This window comes from Canis lupus, chromosome 1, assembly GCF_048164855.1.
Source record: "Canis lupus baileyi chromosome 1, mCanLup2.hap1, whole genome shotgun sequence".
NCBI lineage: Eukaryota > Metazoa > Chordata > Mammalia > Carnivora > Canidae > Canis > Canis lupus.
The window spans coordinates 39,241,567-39,267,850 of NC_132838.1; the positions used below are offsets into that span (position 1 = coordinate 39,241,567).

General features: G+C 32.5%; 1 protein-coding gene across 4 annotated transcripts in view; it reads left to right on the forward strand.

The window, feature by feature from the left end:
• STXBP5 (syntaxin binding protein 5) overlaps nucleotides 1-26,284 on the forward strand; it is a 168,151-nt gene that overhangs the window by 92,142 nt on the left and 49,725 nt on the right. For all 4 annotated transcript variants that reach the window (XM_072827159.1, XM_072827167.1, XM_072827186.1 and 1 more), the window contains exons 10-19: nucleotides 3,138-3,292; nucleotides 4,398-4,470; nucleotides 7,651-7,798; nucleotides 8,007-8,074; nucleotides 8,349-8,389; nucleotides 9,434-9,654; nucleotides 9,847-10,025; nucleotides 14,539-14,664; nucleotides 16,584-16,735; nucleotides 23,024-23,089. In XM_072827159.1, the coding sequence (XP_072683260.1) occupies nucleotides 3,138-3,292; nucleotides 4,398-4,470; nucleotides 7,651-7,798; nucleotides 8,007-8,074; nucleotides 8,349-8,389; nucleotides 9,434-9,654; nucleotides 9,847-10,025; nucleotides 14,539-14,664; nucleotides 16,584-16,735; nucleotides 23,024-23,089 (1,229 nt within the window). The remainder of the gene's footprint in view (nucleotides 1-3,137; nucleotides 3,293-4,397; nucleotides 4,471-7,650; nucleotides 7,799-8,006; nucleotides 8,075-8,348; nucleotides 8,390-9,433; nucleotides 9,655-9,846; nucleotides 10,026-14,538; nucleotides 14,665-16,583; nucleotides 16,736-23,023; nucleotides 23,090-26,284) is intronic.

The following is a 26,284-nucleotide window of genomic DNA, read 5'->3' on the forward strand; positions in this document are numbered from 1 at the left end:
TGCACAGGTGCATGGTGCTTGCTTTCATTCGTAGGTAGGTAGGTAGGTAGGTAGGTATATAGATAGATAAAATGTCCAGATACCTTTCTAATGTGGATATCTTCACAAAATGACAGTCTTGAGGAACACCCAATATCATTGAAAGAAATTCTACTGAAATTATACTTAAAGTTACAGGCTAAAAATTATATTACCTCCAGGCCTTATTATAACATCAAAAAAGATAAAATTGTGTTTAAAAACAATAAGATTATCTACCTCCATAATTCATACACTACCTAGAAATAATCTAGACTTCGAGAATTTTTAATGTAATTCTAAATACCAGTAAAACAACTTATATAATTTTCACTATCTAGTATTAAAATATTTTATCATTGTATTTATGACTACTTGTAAAATAATCATCTCATTAATATCTACTCTTCAAAGTTTCATTCTTTATAATGAAAAAATATCTGTTGGGTAATTAAATATATACGTATATATGCATATCTATATGTATTTACTGCTAGATTTAGGGAACTTTGATAATTATGTAAAATACCTTGGTATTTCTTTGAAACTGTTTCTTACTCATATTTTTTATTCATATATTTTTGTCACTTTTTTCATCATATATGTTTTCACTTTTAACAGTAGAAAAGAAGTGTAGGCAACTTGCAAGACCAGTGGATACACACCTAGTTGCCTTTTGAAGATAAATCTACCCGATTGCCATGGTGTTATTAAATACCATAGTAAGAATTTATCTAATAAATGAGTGACTTACCTGGCAAACCTACCTGGTATTTCCATGGAAATTTTATTCTGTAGTGAAGTTCAGCATCTACCTCTTCCTATTTCTTACATTAATAATTTTTTTTTAAGTTGGCTATGTGTAAAAACATCGATCAGACTATTTTTAAATATTACATATAAAATACATGTGGCCCGGGCTTCCCACTCTTTAAAAGATAAAGTTGGATTCTTCATCCTTCTTCCTAGTATTTTGTATTCAGTTATGTGCTATATTTCAAAGTACACGAGAGGAAATGTATCCTCTTTATTCATTATATGTGATAAGAAGGAAAGAAAATTAAATATGCTTTCCTAGCTACAGCCATAATAATACTATGCAAAGAGACTGAAACAGTGTATTGGTGTACAATACAATTAGCGTAATTCTGTTTGGGAATTTTAAGCTTTGATTACTGTTGCTTAGGTGGAAAAATAAGATTACCCAAATCAGTTTAGTGGCAAAAAATTTAAATGATAGTAAGTTAGAGAGTGGTAGTGTCACATACACTTCTATTCATTCATTCGTTACTTATTCTATTAATTCATTACGTTACGGATATAGCAATGAACAAAATGAACAAATCTTGCCCTCAAGGAGCTTGCATTTTCATGAGAAAACCAATAAGCAAATAAATAAGTTTTAATGCTATGAAAAAAATAAAACAGGGACACATGAGAGTATAGTTTTAAATAAAATAGACATATATACATGTTATTTTATGTACTTAAATAGGTAAAATGTTTAAGTATTGAACAGTAGAGTTATTTGACTTAATATATTTCTTTATAAATTATACACTTGTACTACTAGTCTAAGTAAATTTTAGTGGAGTTTATTCTAGAGTGTAAGATAAAAATAAATATAATTTAGACATTCTAATGTTACTTTCCACATGTCAAAAGAAGGGGAAACTTTCATAATGGATAATAATTGTAATTTGATGATCATAGTAATAATAATAGGTAAATCTTACCAAAGGTGTATTATGTGCTAGACATTGACCCCAGTGCTTTCTGTATATTAATTCAACAATTGTCTGAGGGTAGATACATGTCATTCAATCTCCATTTTATAGATGCAAAAGTTAGGCACAGAGAGGTTAAGCAGCTTGTCCAGTATCATCACACAGAAAGGAAAACCAGCTGAAATTTAATTTAAATTCAGATAGCTTAGTTCCCAAACTAGCACTTTTTTTAGAAGTAACAAAGTATTGCTTTGATCTTATTGTTTCATTATTCACAGCCTTTTAACAACAAACAAGCTCTAAGTTAAATATAAAAATTAGCATTTTTTGTAAAATAATAGTATAGGAACTAGTGTTTGTAACAATTACATATTATTACATACCGTTTATATCCGATGTAGAGGAAGAAGATGGATCTACTGACCTTAAAGTGAGCATTCAGAAACTACCTAAAAAATCATAAATAAAGAGATTTAAGAAAATCTTACATCAAACTTTTAACATCATTTATTTAATGTATCATAAACAACTTCTCCTCCCCCAGCAAATAGTGAGACACATAGCAGACCAAAAGCTAATTCCTTAGAATGCAAAGAACTCTTATCAATAAAACAATTAGAAATAGATTACTAATATAATGAAAACATGAACAAAAAACTTGAATAATCAAGACAAAGATGAATACAGGCCAAAATATATAGAGAGATACTTTGTCTTTTGCACATTTAAGAAATACAGTTTTAAAAAGTGGGTCTAGGTAAATCACTAAGTAGTGGTTAATAGAGAGAGTTGTAGAGTTAATTAGATCTAAGTGGCAAGCCCTCAGCTGCTAGATGTACATGGGAGCTTTGGTTTAAGAGCATACCAGCCAAAATTCCAGAAGTAAGCCCTACAGAAAATGATTTTTAGTGACTGTTTTCTCAAGAGTGATTCATAGCTAGTACATTTCTGATACATCAGTGAGAAGTTAATTTGTTACATACAGTTAATGCCTCAGGCCATTAACATTCTCTCTTAGACCTTCTGTTGAGAAGGCCTGGTTATTAGGATTGGAAATAAAGGTAGTTCATCCAAGATACTTGACCTATAGTAACCCAGAGAGAATTTTTTGACAGTTGTATAAAGAAGATAAAGGAAAAAAATTTTAGAAACCAAGGGGAGGTATGAAAGAGTCGAATATAGTCAATGTTCATTCTTATTGTATGGTAATTTTCATGAATTCACTTGGGTCTCACCTAGTGCAATTTTAAAAAGTCACATATGAATATTCAATTAAATCATGCATTAAAATGTGTTAGAATTTTTTATTTCACTAAATAAAAAATTTATGATATGGCAAGAAAATAGTCTTCACTATGCTTTTATAATCCTGCCTATGTATTTTATTTCCAGGGAACCTTTTATTATTTTATCAGGAGGTTTGTCCTATGATACTGTAGGAAGAAGACCCTGCTTAACAGTTATGCATGGGAAAAGTACTGCTGTGCTGGAAATGGACTATTCAATTGTCGATTTTCTAACGCTGTGTGAAACACCATACCCAAATGGTAATAAGCTTTGCATCTTTAAAACTCATTCTCTATAGATATCTGCTATTCAGAACAAAGACCTATAGGTTTTCTAAATAGTTTCCTTATCCTAGTTTGCTGTAATTCTTCTGGGAGAGAGATGCTGTCTTTATAACTTCACAAGTTTTATTTCAGAAGTTAATAAGCTTTATCTGTTTAGTATGACATAGTAGTAGTCTTTAGTGCCACTTAAGGATAAACGAAACAGTTTCTTTAGAATTCTATAAAATACTAGTGTATTAGTCAAGGTTCTCCAGAGAAACAGAACCAATAAAGTATAGAGAGAGCAAGAAAGAAAGAATGAATTTATTTTAAGAAATTGTTTCATATAGTTGTGGGGGCTAATCAGTCAGCTTCATTGTGCAAGAAGATAGCAGCCTGAAAATTCAGGAAAGAGCTGTTGTCTTGAGGCAGAATGCCTTCTTTTTTGAATCTATCTTTGCTCTTAAGGCCTTCAGCTGATTGAAGCCCACCCACATTATATCTGATATTGATTTAAATGTTAATCACATCTGAAGAATACCTTCACAGCAGCATCTGGATTGGTGTTTAACCAAACAACTAGACATCAAAGCAAGGATAAGCTGACACATAAAATTAACCATCACAACTATCATATATTCTTTCAAGAGGAATTTAAATCTGGATATGTTTTACTTCATTTGAAATAAATTGAGATGTAAAACTGTAATGCATTTTATAGTTAAATAGGTGCATATAAAATAAAGAAATTAGTAGTATTCAAGTTCCTATGAGATACAATAGTAAGAATTATTCTTATGGGTGTTGTAATTTAAATTTTGGGTTTGTTGCCCATGCCCTGTCTTGGATTTTGTAATACCATAGAAGTTACTATGAACTTCTTGTCTTATTCATCTTTACAAAACTGAAATAATTTTTTCTGAGTTATTACATAGATTTATCTCATTTAAAACAAAGTAGTCTTAAGTTATATAAAATAGATGAGAATGTTACATACTTGAGAGACTGGAATAAAATTAAAAACAAGCAAATATTTATTACCTAATTTGCTGTCTTCTTGCATATTTAAAACTATTGTTCATGCATTGTTTTCCTATTCCAGATTTTCAGGAACCATATGCTGTGGTGGTTCTTCTGGAAAAAGATTTAGTACTTATAGACCTTGCTCAAAATGGGTAAGAAATAAAATTTTGTGAGAGATTATTTTAGGATGTGATGAAAAAGACTCTTTTTAGCATAGGATTGGCTATTTCTCTTTGAAAACACTACATTTATACCCATAATATTGACCTTTTTTTTTTTTTTTACAATTCCAGGTACACATTTCTGATTACCTGTCAGATTTTTCTAATATGTTGTTCATATAGAATTTCCATTTTTTAAGTCAAAATTTGTTGAAATTTTGAAATTTCATGATTCAACCTAATACTTGGGCACCTTGGAGACAAACAAAATGAACAAAACCAAAATTAATCCCATCACATTTTACCTCCATATAATAAGCTCTGTGGTCTCCCCAGCCCTATTGCACTCTTGGTGGCACTGTTATGAATACATTGTCAGAGTAACTTTACACTCAGTACCAAGATTGCCATTCTCCTCTTTTGAGAGTCTTATACTCTACTGATGGAGCCAACCAAATGCCCTGTTAGTCTCCTCTTTAAACCACTGTGGTCTCTACTGCTTTGATTTGAAAGCACCTTCCCAGCCTACTACTCTTCACAGTAGGAACTTAAGATACCTTTCCAACCTGATTTTTCACTATCTTACTACAGGTGCCTTATTCCCTAGAAAAACTGAACTGTGATCATACTTCAGTGTCTTTTCTTACAGGTTCCCAACAGCTGCAAGGAGATTTTATGTATATGTGTGTATGTATATATATATACACATACACACATATACATACACATATATATACACATCTATCTTATCTGTAAATTGCCTCCATAGCTCCTTTGCAACTTTTTGTGGTATTTGTCATGTTCTGCTTTTTCTAACATAGATGATAGGGTTTACTTATAAATTCTATGAAAGATATTACATTATTTATTTGTATCTCCTGAGAGATAATCATTAAACATTAAATTGAGTTTACCCATTCACGATTTCAGTATTTCTCAGCAAGGGGATATTTTGCTTCCCCTAGCCCCAGATACTTGACAAAGTCTGTATAAATATCTTTTGTAGATGCTACTGGCATCTAGTGGTAGAGGATATGGATGCTGCTAAACATCCACAGTACACAGGGGAGAGTCCTTATAATAAAGAATTATTTGGTCAAAAATGTGAATAGTGCCAGGATTGGGAAACCCTGAAGAATAAGTGAACAATATTATTTAACTTTATTTTAAGGCATTCCTAGGTTCACATCAACTTAGTATGTACTACTTGTAATTATTAATTGGGTATTTTTTTTCCTTTTAAAAAATTGCAGGACCATAAGTGGATCAAAGGAATTTAAAAACATTTCTAAATGATCTCGGGATCCTGGGATCAAGCCCCCGCATGAGGCTCCCTATTCAGAGGAGAGCCTGAGTCTTCCTCTACCCCTCCCCCTCCACTCATGCTCCCTCTCTATCCCTCTCTTTCTCTCTGAAATAGAGATAGATAGATGTAAATGACAGTCCTAGAATAAGTTATTCTTTTAAAAAAAGAGAGATTTATTTATTTATTTTAGAGAGAGCATGTGGAGGAGGAAGGGCAGAAAGAGAGGGATAGACAGTCCTAAGCAGACTCCATGTTGAGTGCAGAGCCCAGTGCAGACCTGGCACCATAACCCTGAACTCATGACCTGAGCCAAAACCAGGAGTCAGATGCTTAACCGACTGTGCCAGGCAGGCACCCCTAGAATAACTTATTCTTAATATAATTTTATTTTCTTGTCTTTGCTAACTATTCATGTAGTATATGAGACTTTTATGTGTTGTCTATACTGATATATATGTAAGTTAAAATACTGTGCAAATAACCTGTGACTAGGCATTTTATTTATCAAATGCATCAATTAAATGTATAATAATAGAATCGTTGAGCTTAAGGATTATAAAGTGTTGTTATAAAGAGAACAAAGTTACCTGCCATGTTTTTAATTCATATTTTTGTTGAGTTTTTCCTTGTGTTTTTATGTGGTTGAGGAAGGAGTTACAACAGTTTGGTTCATTTTGAAATCTAGAAAGGACTTTTCTGAAAATATTCTTCTCTGATTTTTAAATGATTGTCAATAGTAGACTGATAAATACATCTAATTTTTGCAGATGTGCCACTCTGAACTTTTTAGAGTTTTTACGCCATATTCTGGTTTTCCAGATATTTTTAAGTAATCATTCTCAAGGAATTCAAACCAGAAAAGAATATCATTGCATATGTAGTAAGGGTTTTACTTTAAAATTAAAATTTTTGAAAGCATTTTTTGCTTTATTTAATGAAATAATTTCATATCTAGAAAGCCTTTAAGGTAGAATTTTATTATCACCGAAACAAGAGAGCATCTCTATATTATTATTATTTTTTAAAGATTTTATTTATTTATTTATTCATGAGAGACACACAGAGAGAGAGAGAGAGAGAGAGAGAGAGAGAGAGAGGCAGAGACACAGGCAGAGGGAGAAGCAGGCTCCATGTGGGGAGCCCGACATGGGACTCAATCCCGGGTCTTCAGGATCAGGCACTGAGCTGAAGGCGGCGCTAAACCGCTGAGCCACCCCGGCTGCCCCGAGCATCTCTATATTAAATGTTGTACCAGGCATTACATTGATGGGGAAAAAAGGAGAATTGAAAATTTGTATTAGCTCTACTGACATAAAGATCTAAGATCTATTGATTGAGAACTTTATACCTTAATGCTAAAGTGCACAAGTTAAATTCTAGCTAGCTGGCATGCCTTTGGCACATTACTCTGTTTGTTCTTCCGTAAAATGTCTACATCTTATGTTTGGTGCAAAAAGCAAATAAGATAAATGTACATATAAAGCACTCAGGCCAGTATGTGCCACATGGTACAGAGTTCCAACTGCAGCTTTTCTATTTATTGTTCTAACTGAGCAACTTGCATTATAAAAGATGCCTTTTTTTTTTTTTTTTTTTTTTTACATAGTTACATGAATGAAATCTGTTAAATCTCTGGTAGAATGTATTTTTGTAGTTTCCAAAAATACAGAGAAGAGCATTGTATCCCCAAAGTTAAAATGTAAATTCAGGTAATATGTTATATGGATCTTCAGAGGCTATTATCTTTAAATTAATCAAAGTTTAAAAAATGTTTTCATTCCAAAGCTGTAAGTATTTTTTTAGGTTCTCATTTTCGTTTTAATTTTATTAAATTAATAAATATTTCTCTTTTCCTGTTGTTAAAGATATCCTATATTTGAAAATCCATACCCTTTGAGTATACATGAATCACCTGTTACATGTTGCGAATATTTTGCTGGTTGTCCTGGGGACCTTATTCCTGCACTTTATTCTGTTGGAGCCAGACAGAAACGTCAAGGTTACAGCAAAAAGGTATAGAACATGAGTTTTAGTAATTAATGTTACATTTCAGTAATTTATATGTATCACCGTGGAGTATTTTATAACATTGATATCTTTTTTAGAGAAAGTATATAGAAAATCCCTTTTTGAAGCAAAATATGTTTTTTACTGTTGTCATAGAAATATATATGAAGATGTATGCTTGGAAGTTGCTTTATACAATAATTTTTTTTTATAGGAATGGCCCATTAATGGAGGTAATTGGGGCTTGGGTGTTCAAAGTTACCCAGAAATAATTATTACAGGGTAAGTAAAATCCTGTTTCACCACTAAATCTCTAATAGCTAGATATAATTAAGACTACATGAATATTAATTAATTGGGCAGGTAATGCTTTCCTTTATGCTGTAACTTATTAAGAAATGTTGTTGTCTGGAACCTGCCAGTTTACCCTGAATTTTATGCTGCTTTATTTTGGTTGCTGTCTTTTCACATAACAGTATACTTCAAAGAAAGAAAAATATGTAGGGTTTTTTTTTTCTTTTTTTCTTCACAATTTTAACTCATTTGCTTTTCATAGGCATGCTGATGGATCAGTTAAGTTCTGGGATGCTTCTGCAAGTAAGTAATTTGAATATTATTTGTTATATGTTACACAATCACTGTAACATATACAACATGTTTTATAATTGCATAACCAATATTTAATTTAAAATGTGGGAGCTATGAGTTTAATACCTGATTTATCAAGTATAGTTTAGAATTTCTAATAGATGTTTAAGATATTTTTAAGGATATTAACCAGTAAATCAAGAATGATTCTCAACAAAAGTAATCAAATTCTGTCTTCAAAATTTCCTTAAATCAGAGATGAAAATGGGAATATATTTCAAATCAACAGAAATTTGTAGAATAATTTTAATGCCTGGGTTTTTATTTTAAGATTTGTTTTTTCATGAGAGACACAGAGAGAGAGGTAGAGACACAGGTAGAGGGAGAAGCAGGCTCCCCGCAGGAAGCATGACATGGGATTCGATCCCTGAACTCCAGGATCATGCCCTGAGCCAAAGGGAGACGCTCACCCGCTGAGCCACCCAGGCACCCCCTAATGCCTGATTTTATACTAACAGTAATTTGTGCTTTCTTGGCAGAATATATATATATATAGTGCTTACACAATATCAAAAAAGGAAAGAATGGTTTGAATCATCAGTGTTTGCCAAATATATATAGCAAACAGTGAGAATCTAGTTAACTTGTGATCTTTTGTGTTTCATCATATAGAAGTGTGAGATAATATTTATTAGTACCTTTTACAGAGAAAATATGTAGAAAATCATTTTAGAAAGCAATTATGTTCTTTATTATTTTCATTATATTTATACTTTTTTTTGCAAAATCTATTTGTCTTTTTTCAGGTTATCTAATTCATTATCATGTGTTTTTTGTTTTGTTTTTAATAGTACACCTTTTTTTTTTTTTTTTTTTTTTTTGGTCAATAGGTACAGTGATTGCATTATCTAAAAGTGTAATTGAGAAATATAGACCTGAAAATAAAAATATGGTTCAAATAAATATAGGCTGTTTTCCTTAGATAGTTTGACTGACTAGATATTACCTTGTATTCTTTTTGTATTAAAGTATCTAACAAATGTTTTTTTCTAGTAACTCTGCAAGTATTATATAAACTAAAGACATCTAAAGTATTTGAAAAATCAAGAAATAAAGATGACAGACCAAACACAGACATTGTAGATGAAGATCCATATGCCATTCAGATTATCTCCTGGTGTCCAGAAAGTAGAATGCTGTGTATAGCTGGAGTTTCAGCTCATGTCATTATTTACAGATTCAGCAAACAAGAAGTGATAACAGAAGTCATTCCGGTAATAGTCTCTTAATTATTTTCAGTGTCAAATGTCTGACATTTAAAATTTTTGAACTATTTAAATTATTTGAAGTCAATTTTATCTAGAATTTTTAAGAACACTTAAGTGTTTACATCGCCATCTATCTTTTGTGGAAAGTGTATAAGATGAATAATTATTAAAAGAAGAACTGTCTTTCTTTTACAACAGATGCTTGAAGTTAGATTGTTATATGAAATAAATGATGTGGAATCCCCAGAGGGCGAACAGGCGCCGCCTTTGCCAACACCAGTGGGGGGCGCCACTCCTCAGCCCATTCCTCCTCAGTCTCATCCTTCTACCAGTAGCAGTTCATCTGATGGGCTTCGTGATAATGTCCCTTGTTTAAAGTATGTTATTAAAAAATACAGATGTTTTGGAAATAAGATAAATTTAATTTAGATAAATTACAAGCTTTATTACAGTGATAATTTCCTGTGATAGAGAAAAATGACATTTCTTTCTGGGTTGTGCTGTGGTTAATACAACCCATTCTTCTGTGGTATCAAAAGGAATATGATTGAATTCCATGATTTTTATCTTTGGAAGTGCTAAGATTTGATCTGTAAACATACCCGTAGAACAGCGTGGATCTTTTCTGTATATATAGCTCAATCTTCACATCTATAGATGTTTTCTACTCTGGATTCAATGTGGATCAAATATATATGTAGACTGCTTTCTACTGCTCTGAAAGTTCTGGTTTTTTTGTCTTTAGAGATTCAGTCATTTTGTAATCATTTTCTTGGCTTTCTGAATCTTCTCTAGCACACCAGTATCATTATTTAAATGCCTTTATTGTAGCATTCTGGATATGAATACATTTTGCTTTTTTAAGCAGGAATAAATTGGGTACAACTTTCTTATCCTTTCTTTTTCTGACTTATATTATTGAGTTGTTAAATGTTTTAAAGGATATGAGCCTTAAATATGACATAGAAATAAAAGAATGAGGAAAAAGTTAAGATCACTGAAAAATTTTATAAGACTGTGATTAATTACATTTACAAAGAAGTTCAGTTGGGGTAATAACTAAAAAAAGTGGTTATGGAAAATGTCAAAGAAATTCAGTACATGAGTTGAGGTGCAAAAGCCAGATTAGTAGATTCAAGGTAGGGAGGCCTAATGAGAGATCATTGGCATTTGTTAAAAGAACCAGGTTTTGTCCTGGTTGTATTTTAGATCTACTGGAGTTTCTTCTCTTGATGAGTAGTAAAGAATTGCTGTGGAGAATGTCTGTGTAACTAGCATTGCATTGCAATGACTCCAAAGATATGGGCAGATTTTTTTATAGCATAGTCATTTAAAAGGTGTAGACTTTTTTTTAAAGATTTTTATTTATTTATTTGAGAGATTAGCATGAGTACTAGTAGGGAGAGGGAAGCAGCAGAGGGGGAGAGAGGAAACAGACTCCCTGCTGAGCAGGAAGCCCAATGCAGAGCTAGATCCCAGGACCCTGAAATCAGGATTGAGCCAAAGGCAGACACTTAACCACCTAAGCCACTCAGGTGCCCCCAAAATTACAGACTTCAAAAAAAAAATCTATATGTTTATATAAATTTGAGATTGTGTGTTCTATGTTAGTGGTTCTCAAACAGAGATGTTTTTGCTCCTCATCATTTTATTGGCAATATCTGGAGACGTTATTAGTTGTCAACAGTAGGAACAGGGTGCTACTGGCATCTCGTGCATAGAGGTCAGGGATGATGCTCAAACGTGCAGAACGGTGCCCCGCAACAAAGAACTTGCAGGTCAGAATGCCACTAGTGCCAACAGGAGACTCTGATCTGATCTAAAAAATGTAAGCATTCAGGTTAAGCAGCCACATTTCTCAGAAAGGTCTCAGGGTTTTTGGGTGTTTTTTTTTTTTTTTTTTTTGGCCCTCTCTCAAGTATATACATACACATCCTCCTTTTTGCTACAGTTCTGGCACATGTTTTGCTAGAATGAAATTGGAAATACAGAGAATTCTACATTCTTCCATGTTGTTACTTACTCAGTACTGCTTTGCTTTAAACTTAAATTTGTAAAATTTCCATTAATGTTCTTTGATTTTAATGTGTATTTCTCCAGCCTTTGTTAAGTTCAAGTCTTATAAGCCTGTAAAGTACAATTTGTCTTTGATGTTTGTTTTGATAACATTTTTATGGCAAAGTTTTTAAGATTTTTGTCTAAAATTGACAAATTTACCAATGACTTTTTAATCACAGGCAATTTGAGTTATACCTCATTTTTTTTCTTCTGAACAGTTTTCTGGTAAATGCAGTTATTTATTAACTTCACATAGTTTTCATCCACAGTCCCAAAAGCCAATTTTTAAATGTCAGAAATATAATCAAATTGATATTAAAATAATTACTACTTTGTTTTTATACAAAATGCTTGCATATGTAATTGTTCCTTTGAAGAAACATTTTAAGATTAGTTACTCAATTTATTCCTATAACCAGTAAAATTTTGTGTTTTTAGGTATTTTAATTGGGCTTTTGCAGTCCGAACAGACATTTTGAAACAGCAAAGTCTCCAAACATACATTTAAAATCTATTTGTATAGGGCAGCCTGGCTCAGCAGTTTAGCGCCACGTTCAGTCCAGGGCCTGATCCTGGAGACTCGGGATCAAGTCCCATGTTAGGCTCCCTACATGGAGCCTGCTTCTCCCTCTGCCTGTGTCTCTGCCTCTCTCTCTGTGTCTCTCACAAATGTATATATATTTGTACAAACTATGGAGCTTTTTATAAACGTTCAGCTCCTTGTCTTTAAAAAGTAAAACCTTCATTTACATATATTAAAATATTAAAATAATTCACATGTAAACATTGTAGACATAAAATATTATACCCACCCATCCCCTATTTTGCATTTTAAAGATTTTATTTATTTATTCATGAGAGACACACAGAGAGAGAGAGAGAGGCAGAGACACAGACAGAGGGAGAAGCAGGCTCCCTGCAAGGAGCCTGATGTGAGACTCCATCCTGGATCCCAGATCCTGTGATCATGCCCTGGGCCAAAGGCAGACATTCAACTGCTGAGCCCCCAAGTGTCCCTATTTTGCATTTGTAAATCTAACCTATCCTGTTATTTCTTGATCCCATTTCTAATTTTTTTACCTATTGGGGATTTTGCAGCAGGCTTGACTGGCTTATTTTTGCTTAAGAATTTTTTGTTTGTTTGTTTATTCTTACTAATTAAGAATTCCATGAATTTTGTATGTCTTCATCACTGAAGTTTTAAATGTCCCCATGTACGCACTTCTGATACTATCCCTGTATTTTTGTTCCTGCTCTAATCTAATGTGCATGTTAAATATGCTAGAAGAAGGTGGACACTTCTTTGAACCTTACCTAATTTATCCAAGGAAAAAATAACACAGATTCTTCTATTCTGAAGAATACTCTATTTTCATTTCTATATCTTGAGATGGACAGCCACCACTGATTAGTGGTATTTCCCTGAGAAAAGCCAGAACGTCTGCTCATTGAGCATACAGTTCTGAGTGTCCTGCCTTATAGATATTGCACGAAGTGACTGTAACTCCGTTCATTTTTGGAGCACCCTCAATGATTCATGTTTACTCTAAAATTTGGACAATAAGAAGACAACTGGAAGGACACCTAGGTGGCTCGGTGGTTGAGTGTCTGCTTTTGGCTCAGGGCATGATCCTGGAGTCCTGGGATCAAGTCCTGCATCGGGCTCCCTCATGGAGCCTGCTTCTCCCTCTGCCTATATCTCTGCCTGTGTGTGTGCGTGTCTCTCTCATGAATAAAAAAAATAAAGTCTTTAAAAGAAAAAAAAAAAAAGACATCTGGAAAATGGCAAAACCAGAATTTAGACTCTAGCTTTTCAAAAGCCCTCAGTTCTTTCTACCAACATCAGACCTTTGCAGCCAGGCTTTGAAGACCCTTTAAAGTCTGGACCTAGCCTATCTTGCTATATTGATTTCTCACTGTTACTACACATACCTCCACTATGAGCAAACTTACACACTTGTTAATCTTTGACTGTGGGTTTCCTACTACTAGTTTGCATATGTTTGCAAAAGCAATATATTTTGAGCACCTATTCAGCAATTATTGGGGAAAGAGTCTACAACCAAAATTACTATCAACTTAAAGAGTACTTTATTTTATTTTATTTATTTTATTTTTTAATCTTTTTTTAATTTTCTTTTTAAAGATTTTATTTATCCATGAGAGACAGAGAGAGAGAGAGAGAGAGAGAGGTAGAGACACAAGCAGAGGGAGAAGCAGGCTCCACGCAGGGAGCCCGACGTGGGACTCAATCCCGGGTCTCCAGGATCAGGTCCCGGGCTGAAGGCAGCGCTAAACCGCTGAGCCGCCTGGGCTGCCCAAGAGTACATTTTTTTAATAGTGAAAGCATCATGCACACAAAAGTAAATTTGTCACTTTTTTTTTTTTAATTTTTGTACTCACTATGTTTTGGCTACTTTTAATTTTGTTAAACCATATATTTAAGTCTATTTTTCTAACTTGAATTTTTTTCCAACTTGATTTTTCTTTCCTCTTCTTAATTCATAGGCTTCTCATTCTCCTTATTCCTTTCCCCATTCCTCCCTCCCCTTCCTACCCATGGTCTTTTTCTCCCTCCCTACTTCCAACCCCCCAGTCTGTAATGGGAACTTATGTATGATTTCTTACTTTTGTTATTTATGTACATACTTTGTCTCCAACTAGATTAAATGCCTCTAGAGAACAGGATTTAGCTTTTTTTCATTTTTGTATATTTAGTACAATTTCATATATAAATTACTGTTTGCATATTTATGCATGACTTTATAATTACAGAAGTTAATAAGATACTTGAAGATGGGTTAAAAGATAATATGTTTTCCTTTATTACAGAGTTAAAAATTCACCACTTAAGCAGTCTCCAGGTTATCAAACAGAACTAGTTATTCAGTTGGTATGGGTGGGTGGAGAACCACCACAACAAATAACCAGCCTGGCAGTCAATTCTTCATATGGATTGTAAGTATAATTTATGTGTTTTTCAGTCTCGTCATACTATGCCATACATTTTTTTCATTTTTAAAAACAGGATGACTTTTATTAGAGCATCAGTTAAAAAATTGTATAAAAAGTTGTTTAATTTCAGATCATATTTAGTGTTTATTTGGAAAATAATTCTGTTCCAAATAAATTACTCAGGATATACTTATAGTGCTTCATGATAAATTAAGATAAAGGTTCAAAGTCAACATGTGGGGATCCCTGGGTGGCGCAGCGGTTTGGCGCCTGCCTTTGGCCCAGGGCGCGATCCTGGAGACCCGGGATCGAGTCCCACGTCGGGCTCCCGGTGCATGGAGCCTGCTTCTTCCTCTGCCTCTCTCTTTCTCTCTCTGTGACTATCATAAATAAATAAAAATTTATTTAAAATAAATAAATAAATAAAAAATAAAGTCAACATGTCTTCTCCTGGATAAACTCTGAGAAACAATTTCCTTCTTAATGCTCAGTATAATAGAGGTCTAATAACATCAACTCTGAAGACTTTGTTATAAGCTAATTCTATAAATGTTGAACCAGAGCTATATAATTTCTTCTACTTCCAAAATTCACGTGTATAAATTATAAAGGCATAGTAATAGTTTGATAAAGTATTTATACTATAGTTGCTTTATCAATTCATACCCTCAAGTATTGAGTATTAATTATTCATACTTTCTATTATAATTTGGTAGACTTACAAAGTACTTTTGTTTGTTTAAAAATCAACATTGTGGTAAAAGAGAAGCCACACACTATGTAGTTCCAGGGCTATTTCTCAGTATGTGGGTCACTGTTGTCTTCTTTGATGTTAGCCCTGAAGACTCGTTCATCTTTCTTCTTCCTCCTGGAACTACTACCACTCACCCTATCCCTGTAGTTTTATACCAGTTAAGACTGGCTGTAGTCTGAGATGGTCATCTCTCAGGTCATCTCTCAGCAAATCTTTCATTTGCTACCCCACAATGTAAGAACACAAACCTCCTTTTTAATATTTCATTGCACAACTATAAAGAAAGAGGGAATAATAAAAAGAGCTGTCAGAAGTTTCAAAGGAAGTTACAAATCGATTGATCACAGGCTCATGGGCTCACAGTTAACGTTTTATTTAGTCCCTCCCTTGTACCTTTTTAATATTTGAACTAGCTGCCAAGACTATTTAATGTGAAATCCATATTTAGAGCTTTAACTGAAAAATCTGATTATCTGGCCCATGTCTCCATTCCTGCTTGGCAGTGGTCAACATGAACAGAATTCAGACTTTTCCCACTTAGATAGATGGGTCATATTCTCTCTAGTTCACCACAGTCCTTGTCTGGCCTGTTTGTATTACTTACAGAGTCTCTGTATACATTTCAGTTTTCAACTCCTGGTTTAAGACATCTTAAAAGAGTTACATTCCTTTATTCGTAGTTGTTTGGTTTGTAGTTCCTGACTTATAATCGGGAAGATATCTGGAGTACTCCAAAGGGAGACCTCCAAGATTTATGCTTTCTATTTTTTATTTTTGACTGTATAGATTATCAAAACTTTCCCAGAGATAAAATGTTCCACTTCCCTAGAAGGGAATGGGCCTTCCCTCAAGCTTCCCAAATGCCCCTAAGTCAGAAAAATAGATGTCACATTGATTAGAATGGGGATTTATGTCTGTGATCAAGTTTCAGTTTCCTACGCCAACATTTTTTTTAACAACATCGACTTGTAATCATTAATGTCTGTAGAAGATATACATTGTTCCATGAAAAAGCATATGTTATCTGTATTTTCATGTCCTTGATAATCTTTAGATACAAAAAGGAATTTTCTGAAAAACCCATCCTTCTTCTTTTCAGCCTTATACAGGTACATTTCCTTATAATTACTTATTTATGCTAAAATATTTGCTCTTTTCCTATTCCCAGGGTAGTTTTTGGCAATTGTAATGGCATTGCAATGGTAGACTACCTCCAGAAAGCAGTACTCCTCAATCTGGGCACTATTGAATTGTATGGCTCCAATGATCCTTACCGGAGAGAACCCCGGTCTCCTCGTAAATCTCGACAACCTTCAGGAGGTATAAAGAAAAAAATCTTGAGTTTTAGGATTTCTATAAATACTGAGTTACTTATGTGAATATAAATACTAAAGTTAGATAAATACCTTGTCTGACTTAGTCTATATATGTAAACTGTCAAAACTTGTAAAAGGTTTGAGCCTTCTTTATTTTGTATTGCTTTTAGATTTTGCTTTTGTTTTAAATATCCTAGGATTTTAATTAATGTTGGGAAAGAACCACAGTGGCAAGCTTCTTCAGCTAAATTATAATGAGATGAAAATTTGTCTTATTATGGAACAAAAGTTAATCTCAAAGTATTGCCCCTTTTATTGATTGGTATTATAAGACCAAAAATTCATTGTTGAAACAATGTAATTTTAAGGGATTATTTCCCATGCAGAAAAAAATGTAAATGCAAAAATGAGTTTGAGTTCTATGAAAATTCAGTGTTCTCAGGTAGCCTTGATTCAATACAAACCAAGATCCAATGATTTTCTGTATAGCATTCTTTTGTATTTGCTAGGTAATTAGCCTTAATTTTATATTATTTAAAAAAATTTTTTTAAAGACTTACCTATTTGAGAGACAGCATGAAAGACCAGCACAAGGGGATGGGAGGATCCGTGGGGGATGGGAGGATCCGAGGGGGAGGGAGAAGCAGACTCCCTGCTGAGCAGGGAGCCAATGTTGGTCTTCATCCCAGGGCCCTGGGCTCATGACCTGAGCTGAAGGCAGACACTGAACCGAGCCACGCAAGCATCCAGTTCATCTTAATTTTAAGTGTATTAATATGTCTAGTTGGTGGTCTATACCAGTATTCCTCACTTGATTTTTTTTTTTTTTTAACTTCATGGCATTGGATCTCTGGCACATAGGGTCATATTAGTGAGGCCTTCAGCAATTACTGCAGTAATTGCTCCAGTATAGGCTCCAGTCTCCACAGGACCTGTTCAGCTGGACCAGGGATTGAGGGGAACCCTATCTTGGGCAGATTTGGCCAATATGCAGAATGCCAGTGTGCACTGAAACACTGGGAAGATGTGTTCTATACTTATAACTCAGTCTCTCTGAATTTAAATTCTGAGATTCATTTCTCATTTGGTCTCATGGCATAAATAGAAAATACTACCTGTATCACAATTTATGAGAAAGAAAAAAAAAGATGGAATATAGACCTTACTATCACTTTGGCCTGATGCTTGAGTTTTTCCCATTTTTATTTTTGTGTGTGACCATTTTGTCATGTGTTATCTTCAGCAGAAATTGTCCCAACCATACCATTCTAGTACTTTGTCTCCTTTTTTTTCTTTACTTTTCATTGCTTCACTAAGGCATGCTGATTGTGACTTCTTGCATGTACGGCCTTTCTAGCTTATATTCTGAATCTGTGAAAAAACTCCAGTCTTCTTTATGTAAGTTCTTTATTTCATGTCAGTAACGTCATGGCATGTTTATTTGTTGTATGTAAAATAATTTTTTTCATTTATTTTAAAAACAGCTTATTAAAACATTATATATCTAAAATGATATACTCATTACTTAAATTTATCATCATATGTATATGAAAAAAAGCTATTGAAATGTTTACGTCCCAATCCAGTTTCTTTATAAGGCAAAAGAAACTAATATTTAGTGTTAGAAAGTTAAAATATTGTCATGATAGAGGAGGCAAGTACTTTTAGCAATTTTACCACAAACCTGTGTAAAAACTTTATTGCTTCTAAAATTAATTTCTTTTCTCCTTGATACCTCATAGTTTCTTAAAACTGCTAAAAATTAAATACCTAAACTTATCCAAGTTTAGAGACCAGTTTTATCATGTGATACCAAATATATTTTTTCTTAAATTTTATTGCATCCTATATTCTGTAATAAATCTCATAATATTATTTATGTTATTATTTGCTTTATTTTATATTGAAGAGTTAGATGTTTAGGCACAGGAGAACTATTTGAGATATTTACTTAAGCTCACTTGTAACTATTAGAATTATGTCTTAAAATTAAAAGAAAGTCATTTTAAAATGTGCTTTAACATTTTAAAAACATTTGTGCCTTAATTCTAAAATATAATTTATTTCAAATAAAATTAAGTATAACATAATTGGTATCAAAATGCTTTAATTGCATTGATAAAAATGATATTCTTGCAGAAGTGTGTATTTTTTAATATGTTTTGGAAGTGTAGCCCAAATACCACCAAATTCGATCTACTTTAGAGATTAGTTTGGGGTAATATTTTTACTACTAGTAGATTCTATTATGTTTTCATAAACAGTAAGGTGTTACTCATGAAATTATTTTATAAACATTACTGTTTATGTGTTTTACAACTGCATTAAAATACAGTTGAGCCCATAACTGAAATGTATACAGTATTTTCATAATAAAAATTATGAGATTGTTACAGGGACAAATAGTGGTAAATTATTTCAACTACCTGTAGATCTGCTGGAAGTCTTAATAATAACAAAAGTGAAATACGATAATACATGTCTTGTTTTGCTAGCCACATTTTCATTCAGTGAAGGACACGAAAGGGAAATTTCTATTCTGACTATAATTCTAACCCCCAAGTAAGATCTTCTTAGTGATATGAAAGTGATAAACCAATGAGAAGAAACTTATTTAGTCTTGGAAGTTGATAATTCTAAAGAAGGAAATTAGAGGGACAAAATTGTGTGTACTTTAGGAAAAATATTTTCAAAAGTTACAGAAGTGACTCTAAAAATGAAGATTTGGCTTATACAATTGCAATTAATTTCAATTCTTCAGTATGTTCAGTAGAATAGAAAAAGAGAAATAGCTGTGAAGCCCAGTAATACTACTTGATATTTCTGTGTGTGTGTGTATGTTATCTATTATAAGAAGCAAACCAAAACACAATATTTAATAAATGAGGGATATAATCAAGGATGCATAAATAAGTGTTGCATAATCAGTCAGTACTGTGTTGAATATAAGCTGGTCTTCAAAAAATGGGAAATAGCAAAATGTTTGGTTTCAGTGAAAATATAATTAAAGAAGGATTAGGACCCTAGGGATCATTTGAAATTATAGTTGAAAAACAGAAAGTAGAGGTAAATAACTTTGTTTCTCAACTATCCAATAAGAGGAATGATTTATCTTTCTGGAAAGTATGAAAAATAATTAAGAGAAATGAAAATCTAAACTTACATACATACATTATGTTTGTAAGGCAGACCTTGGTAATAAAAAGTGATAAGGTAATAAAGGTAATAAAGGTAATAAAGGTAATAAAAACATACCAAGAGAATTTGTTAACAATACCCAAGTTGATTAAGGTCAAATAAATCAGTAAGTTTAATGTACAAATCAGTCAAATATTCTGGAATGGTTTGTGCGCATATTGAAAATAGAGATATCATTTAAGGTCAACAGGAATCCTTTAAAAGTAAATTGTACCAAAATTGATGTTACTTTTTTAATCTCATAACTATATTGATGTCTCATAGCAGCCTGTTGACATAAGGTTTCCTGAAGTTAACCAGATTCTAAATAAAGAATTCCATGTATATTTTTTTTGAAACAGACAGATGGAAGTGACCTACTTTAGTTTGACAATTACAAGATTCATTAAACCAGGAATCAGCAAACTACTGTCCATGAGCCAGATCTGGCCCACTGCCAGTTTTTGCCAGTACTGTTTAATTAGAAAAACATCATGCTTATTTGCTTAGCTGGCCTCAAAACCAATCTGGACCTTCACAGAACAGGTTTGCTAGCTCCCAGATTAAACCATGCTATCAGTTTGTAGCTTCACAGTTTGCTAGCTCCCAGATTAAACCCTGCTATCAGTTTGTAGCTTCACAGGTCAGTTTGTAGCTTCACATTAACTTCAGTGTATTGTGCCTCAGTAGATGGATGTATTATGCTGAATAATATATAATTATACTTTGTTGAACATTTTAAATAGTAAATTAAGCTACCTATTTAAACATATGATAAAGAAGGTATGCTTATTGTTTCTAAAGAGTAACTACTACATTTGATGACAGAATAAAGACCCATGAAGATACTGTAGGTAGAAATAATAAACTTAAACCAATACCATAGCCACATAGTATAGACTATAGGATCATATACATCAATCAGCCATATAGGGTTTTACTTGACTTTTACCCTGAGCCAGATGTGAAAGGCTTAAAATTTTGAAATTTGTTATTTTTACTTAGCGCTAGGCACACTATAATACTAGAGTATACTATCACTACTATTTATTATTAAGATATAATTGGCATATAATCATTATATTAGTTTCAAATAACGATTTTATATTTGTATACATTGCAAAATGATCACCACAGTAGCTCTAACATTCCTTACCTTATTACATAGTTACAAATTCATTTTTCCTTGTAATGAGAACTTACTTCCACTCTTAGTAGCTTTCAAATATCTAATACACTATCATATACTGTAACTGGAATTCTGTACATTTGACCCTTTTTACCTATTTCTCCCACCCTCCACACTCTGTTTATGGCAATCATCAGTTTGTTCTCTGTATCTATGAGTTTTTTTGTTTGGGGGCTTTTTTGAGGGGTGGGGTTAGATTCTGCTGTATCATATAAGTGAGATCATACAGTAATTGTCTTTCTCTGACATATTCTATTTAACATATGTCTTTGAGGTCCATCCATGTTGTCACAGATGGCACAATTTAAATCTTTTATGGCTGAATACATTGCATTGTGTGTGTGAATGTATATATGTATGTATATGTGTTTGTGTATATATACTACCCACATTTTTATATACTCCACATTTTCTTTAGCAATGCTTCCATCGATGGACACTTGTTTCTGTATATCACTACTGTTTAAAGACCTGTTATTTGAGTTTCTATCAAGAAGAAATTCATTTACATAAACAGTATTTTGTCAAAGATTAAATGCACACCTAAAATTCCATCCATTGTTCTTTGAACTATGAAACTAATTTTTTGGGTTTTTTTTCTCCCAGAACCATTAGTTTAATGAGTGCTGAAAAGAAAAAAAAAAAAAAAAAAAAAGTTACTGATTTTCATTTGAAAATTTCCTAGTGAATAAAAATAATATATAACTCAAAATAGAAAACTCTTCTTATAAACCGAATTCATTATTCTGTGTTCTCTGAAAATGTTATAAAAATCTTCTTAGTGACTGGATTGTGATATGTCTTTTACTGAAGGATTGGAAAAATGGATACTGGTCATACATGCACATATGTCAGCATGATGGTTAACTTCTTCTGAGGTCTTTTCTCTTTTTAAAGAATTTGCAGGAATTCTTTTCATTCCAGTCACTAAGCAACTTAATAGCCATACTAATTATTTACTCTGCATGTTGCCATGTCTTTTTCTTGTCTACAGCATAAAAAGCCATAGCATATCGTTTCTCTTAAGAATCTAGGCCATCGTATAAGATATATTAGTTTTATAAAGTTCATACATATCTGTGAAAAGGAAGTATTTCTTTAGAGCTCTTTAAAAATGTGCAGTAGAGGGGTAGCCCTGGTGGCCCAGCGGTTTAGCGCCACCTTCGGCCTGGGTCATGATCCTGGAGACCTGGGATCAAGTCCACGTCAGACTCCCTGCTTGGAGCCTGCTTCTCCCTCTACCTGTGTCTCTGCCTCTCTCTCTCTCTCTCTGTCTCTGTGTGTGTGTGTCTCTATGAATGAATGAATGAATGATAAATCTTAAAAAAATAAATAAAAATAAAAATGTGCAGTAGAGTTTTTAAGAGGTATAGTAAGTAAAGTACAATATTTTACATTTACATTATCTTATATATGACAAGTAACATACAGTCTTTTAAATATTGCAAATGTGGAGGCACAAAATATTTTAATTATTCAAAAATATTCAAGGAGGGCATTGGAAACATTGCAGAAACCACATTGAGGCTTGAGTTGAGAGTTTCTATGATGTAAAAATTACCAAATTTATTACCAAATATTTATTTTCCCTCAAGAGAAATCTAATGTCTATCATATACTCTCAAATTACTGATTTTAAACAAAGTCCTACTTTATGTCTAATGTCCTTGAAGAATAGTAAATTATCTCTTGGAAGTTTTATTTTTCTTTAGCTGGTGACTCCTATATTATTTTGAGGTGTTTTAATATCAAAATGTTTCATTTCCTATCTCAAGATTAATGGGCATAGTATCAATGCCAGCCAGTACAGTCTATTCAACTGAGTTTTTGACAAAGACAGTCATTAAATGTGTAGTGTAAATAGGAAATACAGCTGCACTTACGTAAATTTGTGTTGTGACTTGGTGTTTGGTTCTGTTTTTTTAGCAGGTCTATGTGATATTAGTGAAGGAACTGTAGTCCCAGAGGATCGCTGCAAATCTCCAACTTCTGGTAATTTGTTTTTTATTTCATTAATAACTATAATTCTATAAAAAATAATACAGTGTATCAAAATTCCTTTTTACAGATAAGCATTTAAAGTAACACCTAGAAGGAACTTTTATGTCACTTATTTATTCTTAAAAGGATAACTATTTTTTGCATTCTCATTAAGTGAAAAGAAATGCACTAGATAAAATTTCACAGCTATTACCCATTAAGAGTCATACAACTGTGTATTCAGCTTTCTTATATTTATATCTTTTAAGGAAAATATATTTTACTCCTCACCATTGGATCAAATGGTTTGGTTAATGTACAGTCTTGTCTTTGCTCCGCAGGCCTGAGGTCATCTAGTAGAATAGTGCTCTAATTCCTGAATAGTGCCCATTTAAATATCAAAGATCTTGAACATTTATAATCTAATGGTAACTGTAGACAGAATAGTTGTAGACTAATTATATATGGTTTTGGTCAAAGTGATATTTAATATAACTGTATAGCTATTTTAAGGCAGTTATCCTTTTTTGTCCATATAGGTCTTTATGTGACCTATGTGTGTAATAATATTTCAGTAGAACATAATTTTTAATATCTTTTCAATCTCCTTAACGTTAAGAGGATTGTGATTTTATTATTTTAAGTGTATAGAAACTTTGCCAGTCTTTACTAAGGTTGACTTCACAATTTTAACAACCATATTAAATCGTTCTGGCTGGGAATATTTATCAGCTTTCAACTAGAAAGATTGTTCTTAGGACAAAGTAACATGGTTATTAGATAGATTTTGATCCTTCATTGGCTGATTCTACTACATCAGAAATCATTATAAGCATGGGAAATATTGAGAAGTGCATTTTAGTTTACTCTGATATTTCGGTTTAGCAGTTTATTAGACATAGGACTCTAAAAGCTTTTGTGATGTTTCTTCTTGAAATTGCATTTTCCTAATATTGCACAAGTTATACCTTAAGATATATCCACCTTCTGGTTTTCTTAATCTTTAAATTTCATATTTAAATTCACTCATTAATGAAACATAGAACCACAGGAATTAACATAGCACCTAATGTTAAGTCTGAACATTGGTACAGTAAAGTTTGAATGAATAATATGGAGCAAATAATTGTATATCCGATCTCACAGAACTAGAGTTATTTCTGAATTTGGATTTCAGAACTGTAGTATCTTTTCATTATTGCTGTTCTTTGTCCATCTACCTACAGCACTATTCTGATCTTACCTTCTCTAAAGGCCTTGTGAATGCAGTTGTCAATATGTTAAGGCTAAAAGCCAAACTAGATAATTTGGTCATGGAATTATCTTTTAGTATATTAAATGACTGTCAAAATTGTTTTAACAAGACTCAGCCTAAATAAACTAATACTCATTATCCTAAGCCAAACTTTGAATAGGTATATTCATCTATCAATTTGAAATAACCAACAAGAGGTAATTATAGAGAAGTATTTAAGTATATTAAAATATAAGTCTGTAAATATAAAAAGTTCATAAAAGTAAAAACCCTCCAAATCTTTTCTGAGAAATTCAAACATTGTTGAACATTTTCAACCATATTTTTTTGATCCACGTGAAAGGACAATATAGTTTTAACATACAGAATTTATATGACACTAGGTGTTTTATTGTTTCAGTGAATTTGAACTGCAAGGTAAAAATTGTGAGTGTAAAAATCATTGATAAATCACAAATTCTTATCTTAGTAGAAAACTATTTAGTCTTTGATTATGCACTGAAAGATACAAGAATATTCTGAAGACATACAGATATACACATACAGATATATACATATACATATATACATTCCTGCCTATCAATATGGAGAGACAACTTTTACAAGAAAACAAATCAGACTTTAGTAGACAGTAGTTGTGCCTGAAACATGTTTCATAGAGCAGAAGATAGATGTCACTCATGCATACGTAGTGAAACATACAGTAGAAACTAGGATAAAACTCTGGAAAGCAACCTGTTGACACTATATTCTTATAGCTATGTCTTTCACTGCTTGCCCATTTTGAAATAGTAATTCTATTAGTAATTCTAATAGTAATTCTAATAGTAATTCTCACTACTCATCTTTGGCCAGTTGTCTTACTCTTTGCCCATTGGTAAATTTTTTTACATTCATTCTTGTTAGCATTCTAATAAAGAAATAAAGGAATAATTTAGTAACATTCCTCTCACCAATACATGTAAATTCTACTAATTTAGGATGGTCAAATGAGAAGAACGGAAGGGGTAAGTTTGAGGTGAATCAGAAGAACCACAAAGCATCATGTAAAACCATGTAAAGTAATAATTAAATTCCTAGCTTCAAGTACTTTCTGCAGTGTGGTAAGATATAGATAAATAAATAATTAAAGGATACAATATAGATTATAAAACCAGTATAGTTAATAGAAAACAATGTATGGGAGAAAAGAAATGTTTAAAAGTGGGTTGGAATGGAAGTTCAACTGAGTCACTCATAAATAAATACTAAGAGGAGGACCACTATTACAAAAATGAAAAGTAGTCATACATATGCCCTTTATCAAAATCAGTGTGTTTATTCAAAATAATAATATAAATGAAGAGAAACTTTTTGAAAAGCATTTAAATCTCATAATCAAAATTGGTGATCTCAGCAGTTTTAACGGTTCAGTATTAAAGCTCAATTCAAAAAGCATCCTGAGAAAATCCAAGTTAACAAATACAATTTAGTTTTTTCCATTTGTTTTTAAATAAACTGGCAGTCTCTGAAACAGAATATTAATTTTGCCATCCTGAATTAACATGGGAAATAACTTCTGCTATCTCTATTTGATCTTTGTATTTCAAAGAACTTAGATTGCTTACTGAGCACTTTCAAAATATTGGAATTTTGTTTTAGGACTGCATCAAACGTGTGTGTATGTGTGTGTGTAAATGTGAAAATGATAACTTTTGTTAGGTTATTTCAGTTTGAAGAAAACTCAGGGCCACATAAACCATAATATAAATTCTGCCATTAGGGGTTACCATGTACCCCCCCAAAAAAGCTATAAATATTTTCTGTGTTTATTTTTTTCTGTGTTTATTTAATCATAATTATTTGGTAAGTATATTCAAATGGGATATGCTGAAAGCATTTTTGGAATTTTGGGTGTTTTTTTTTTTTTTCATTTTTGGAATTTTGACAAAAATTCTGAAGACCAGCAGTGG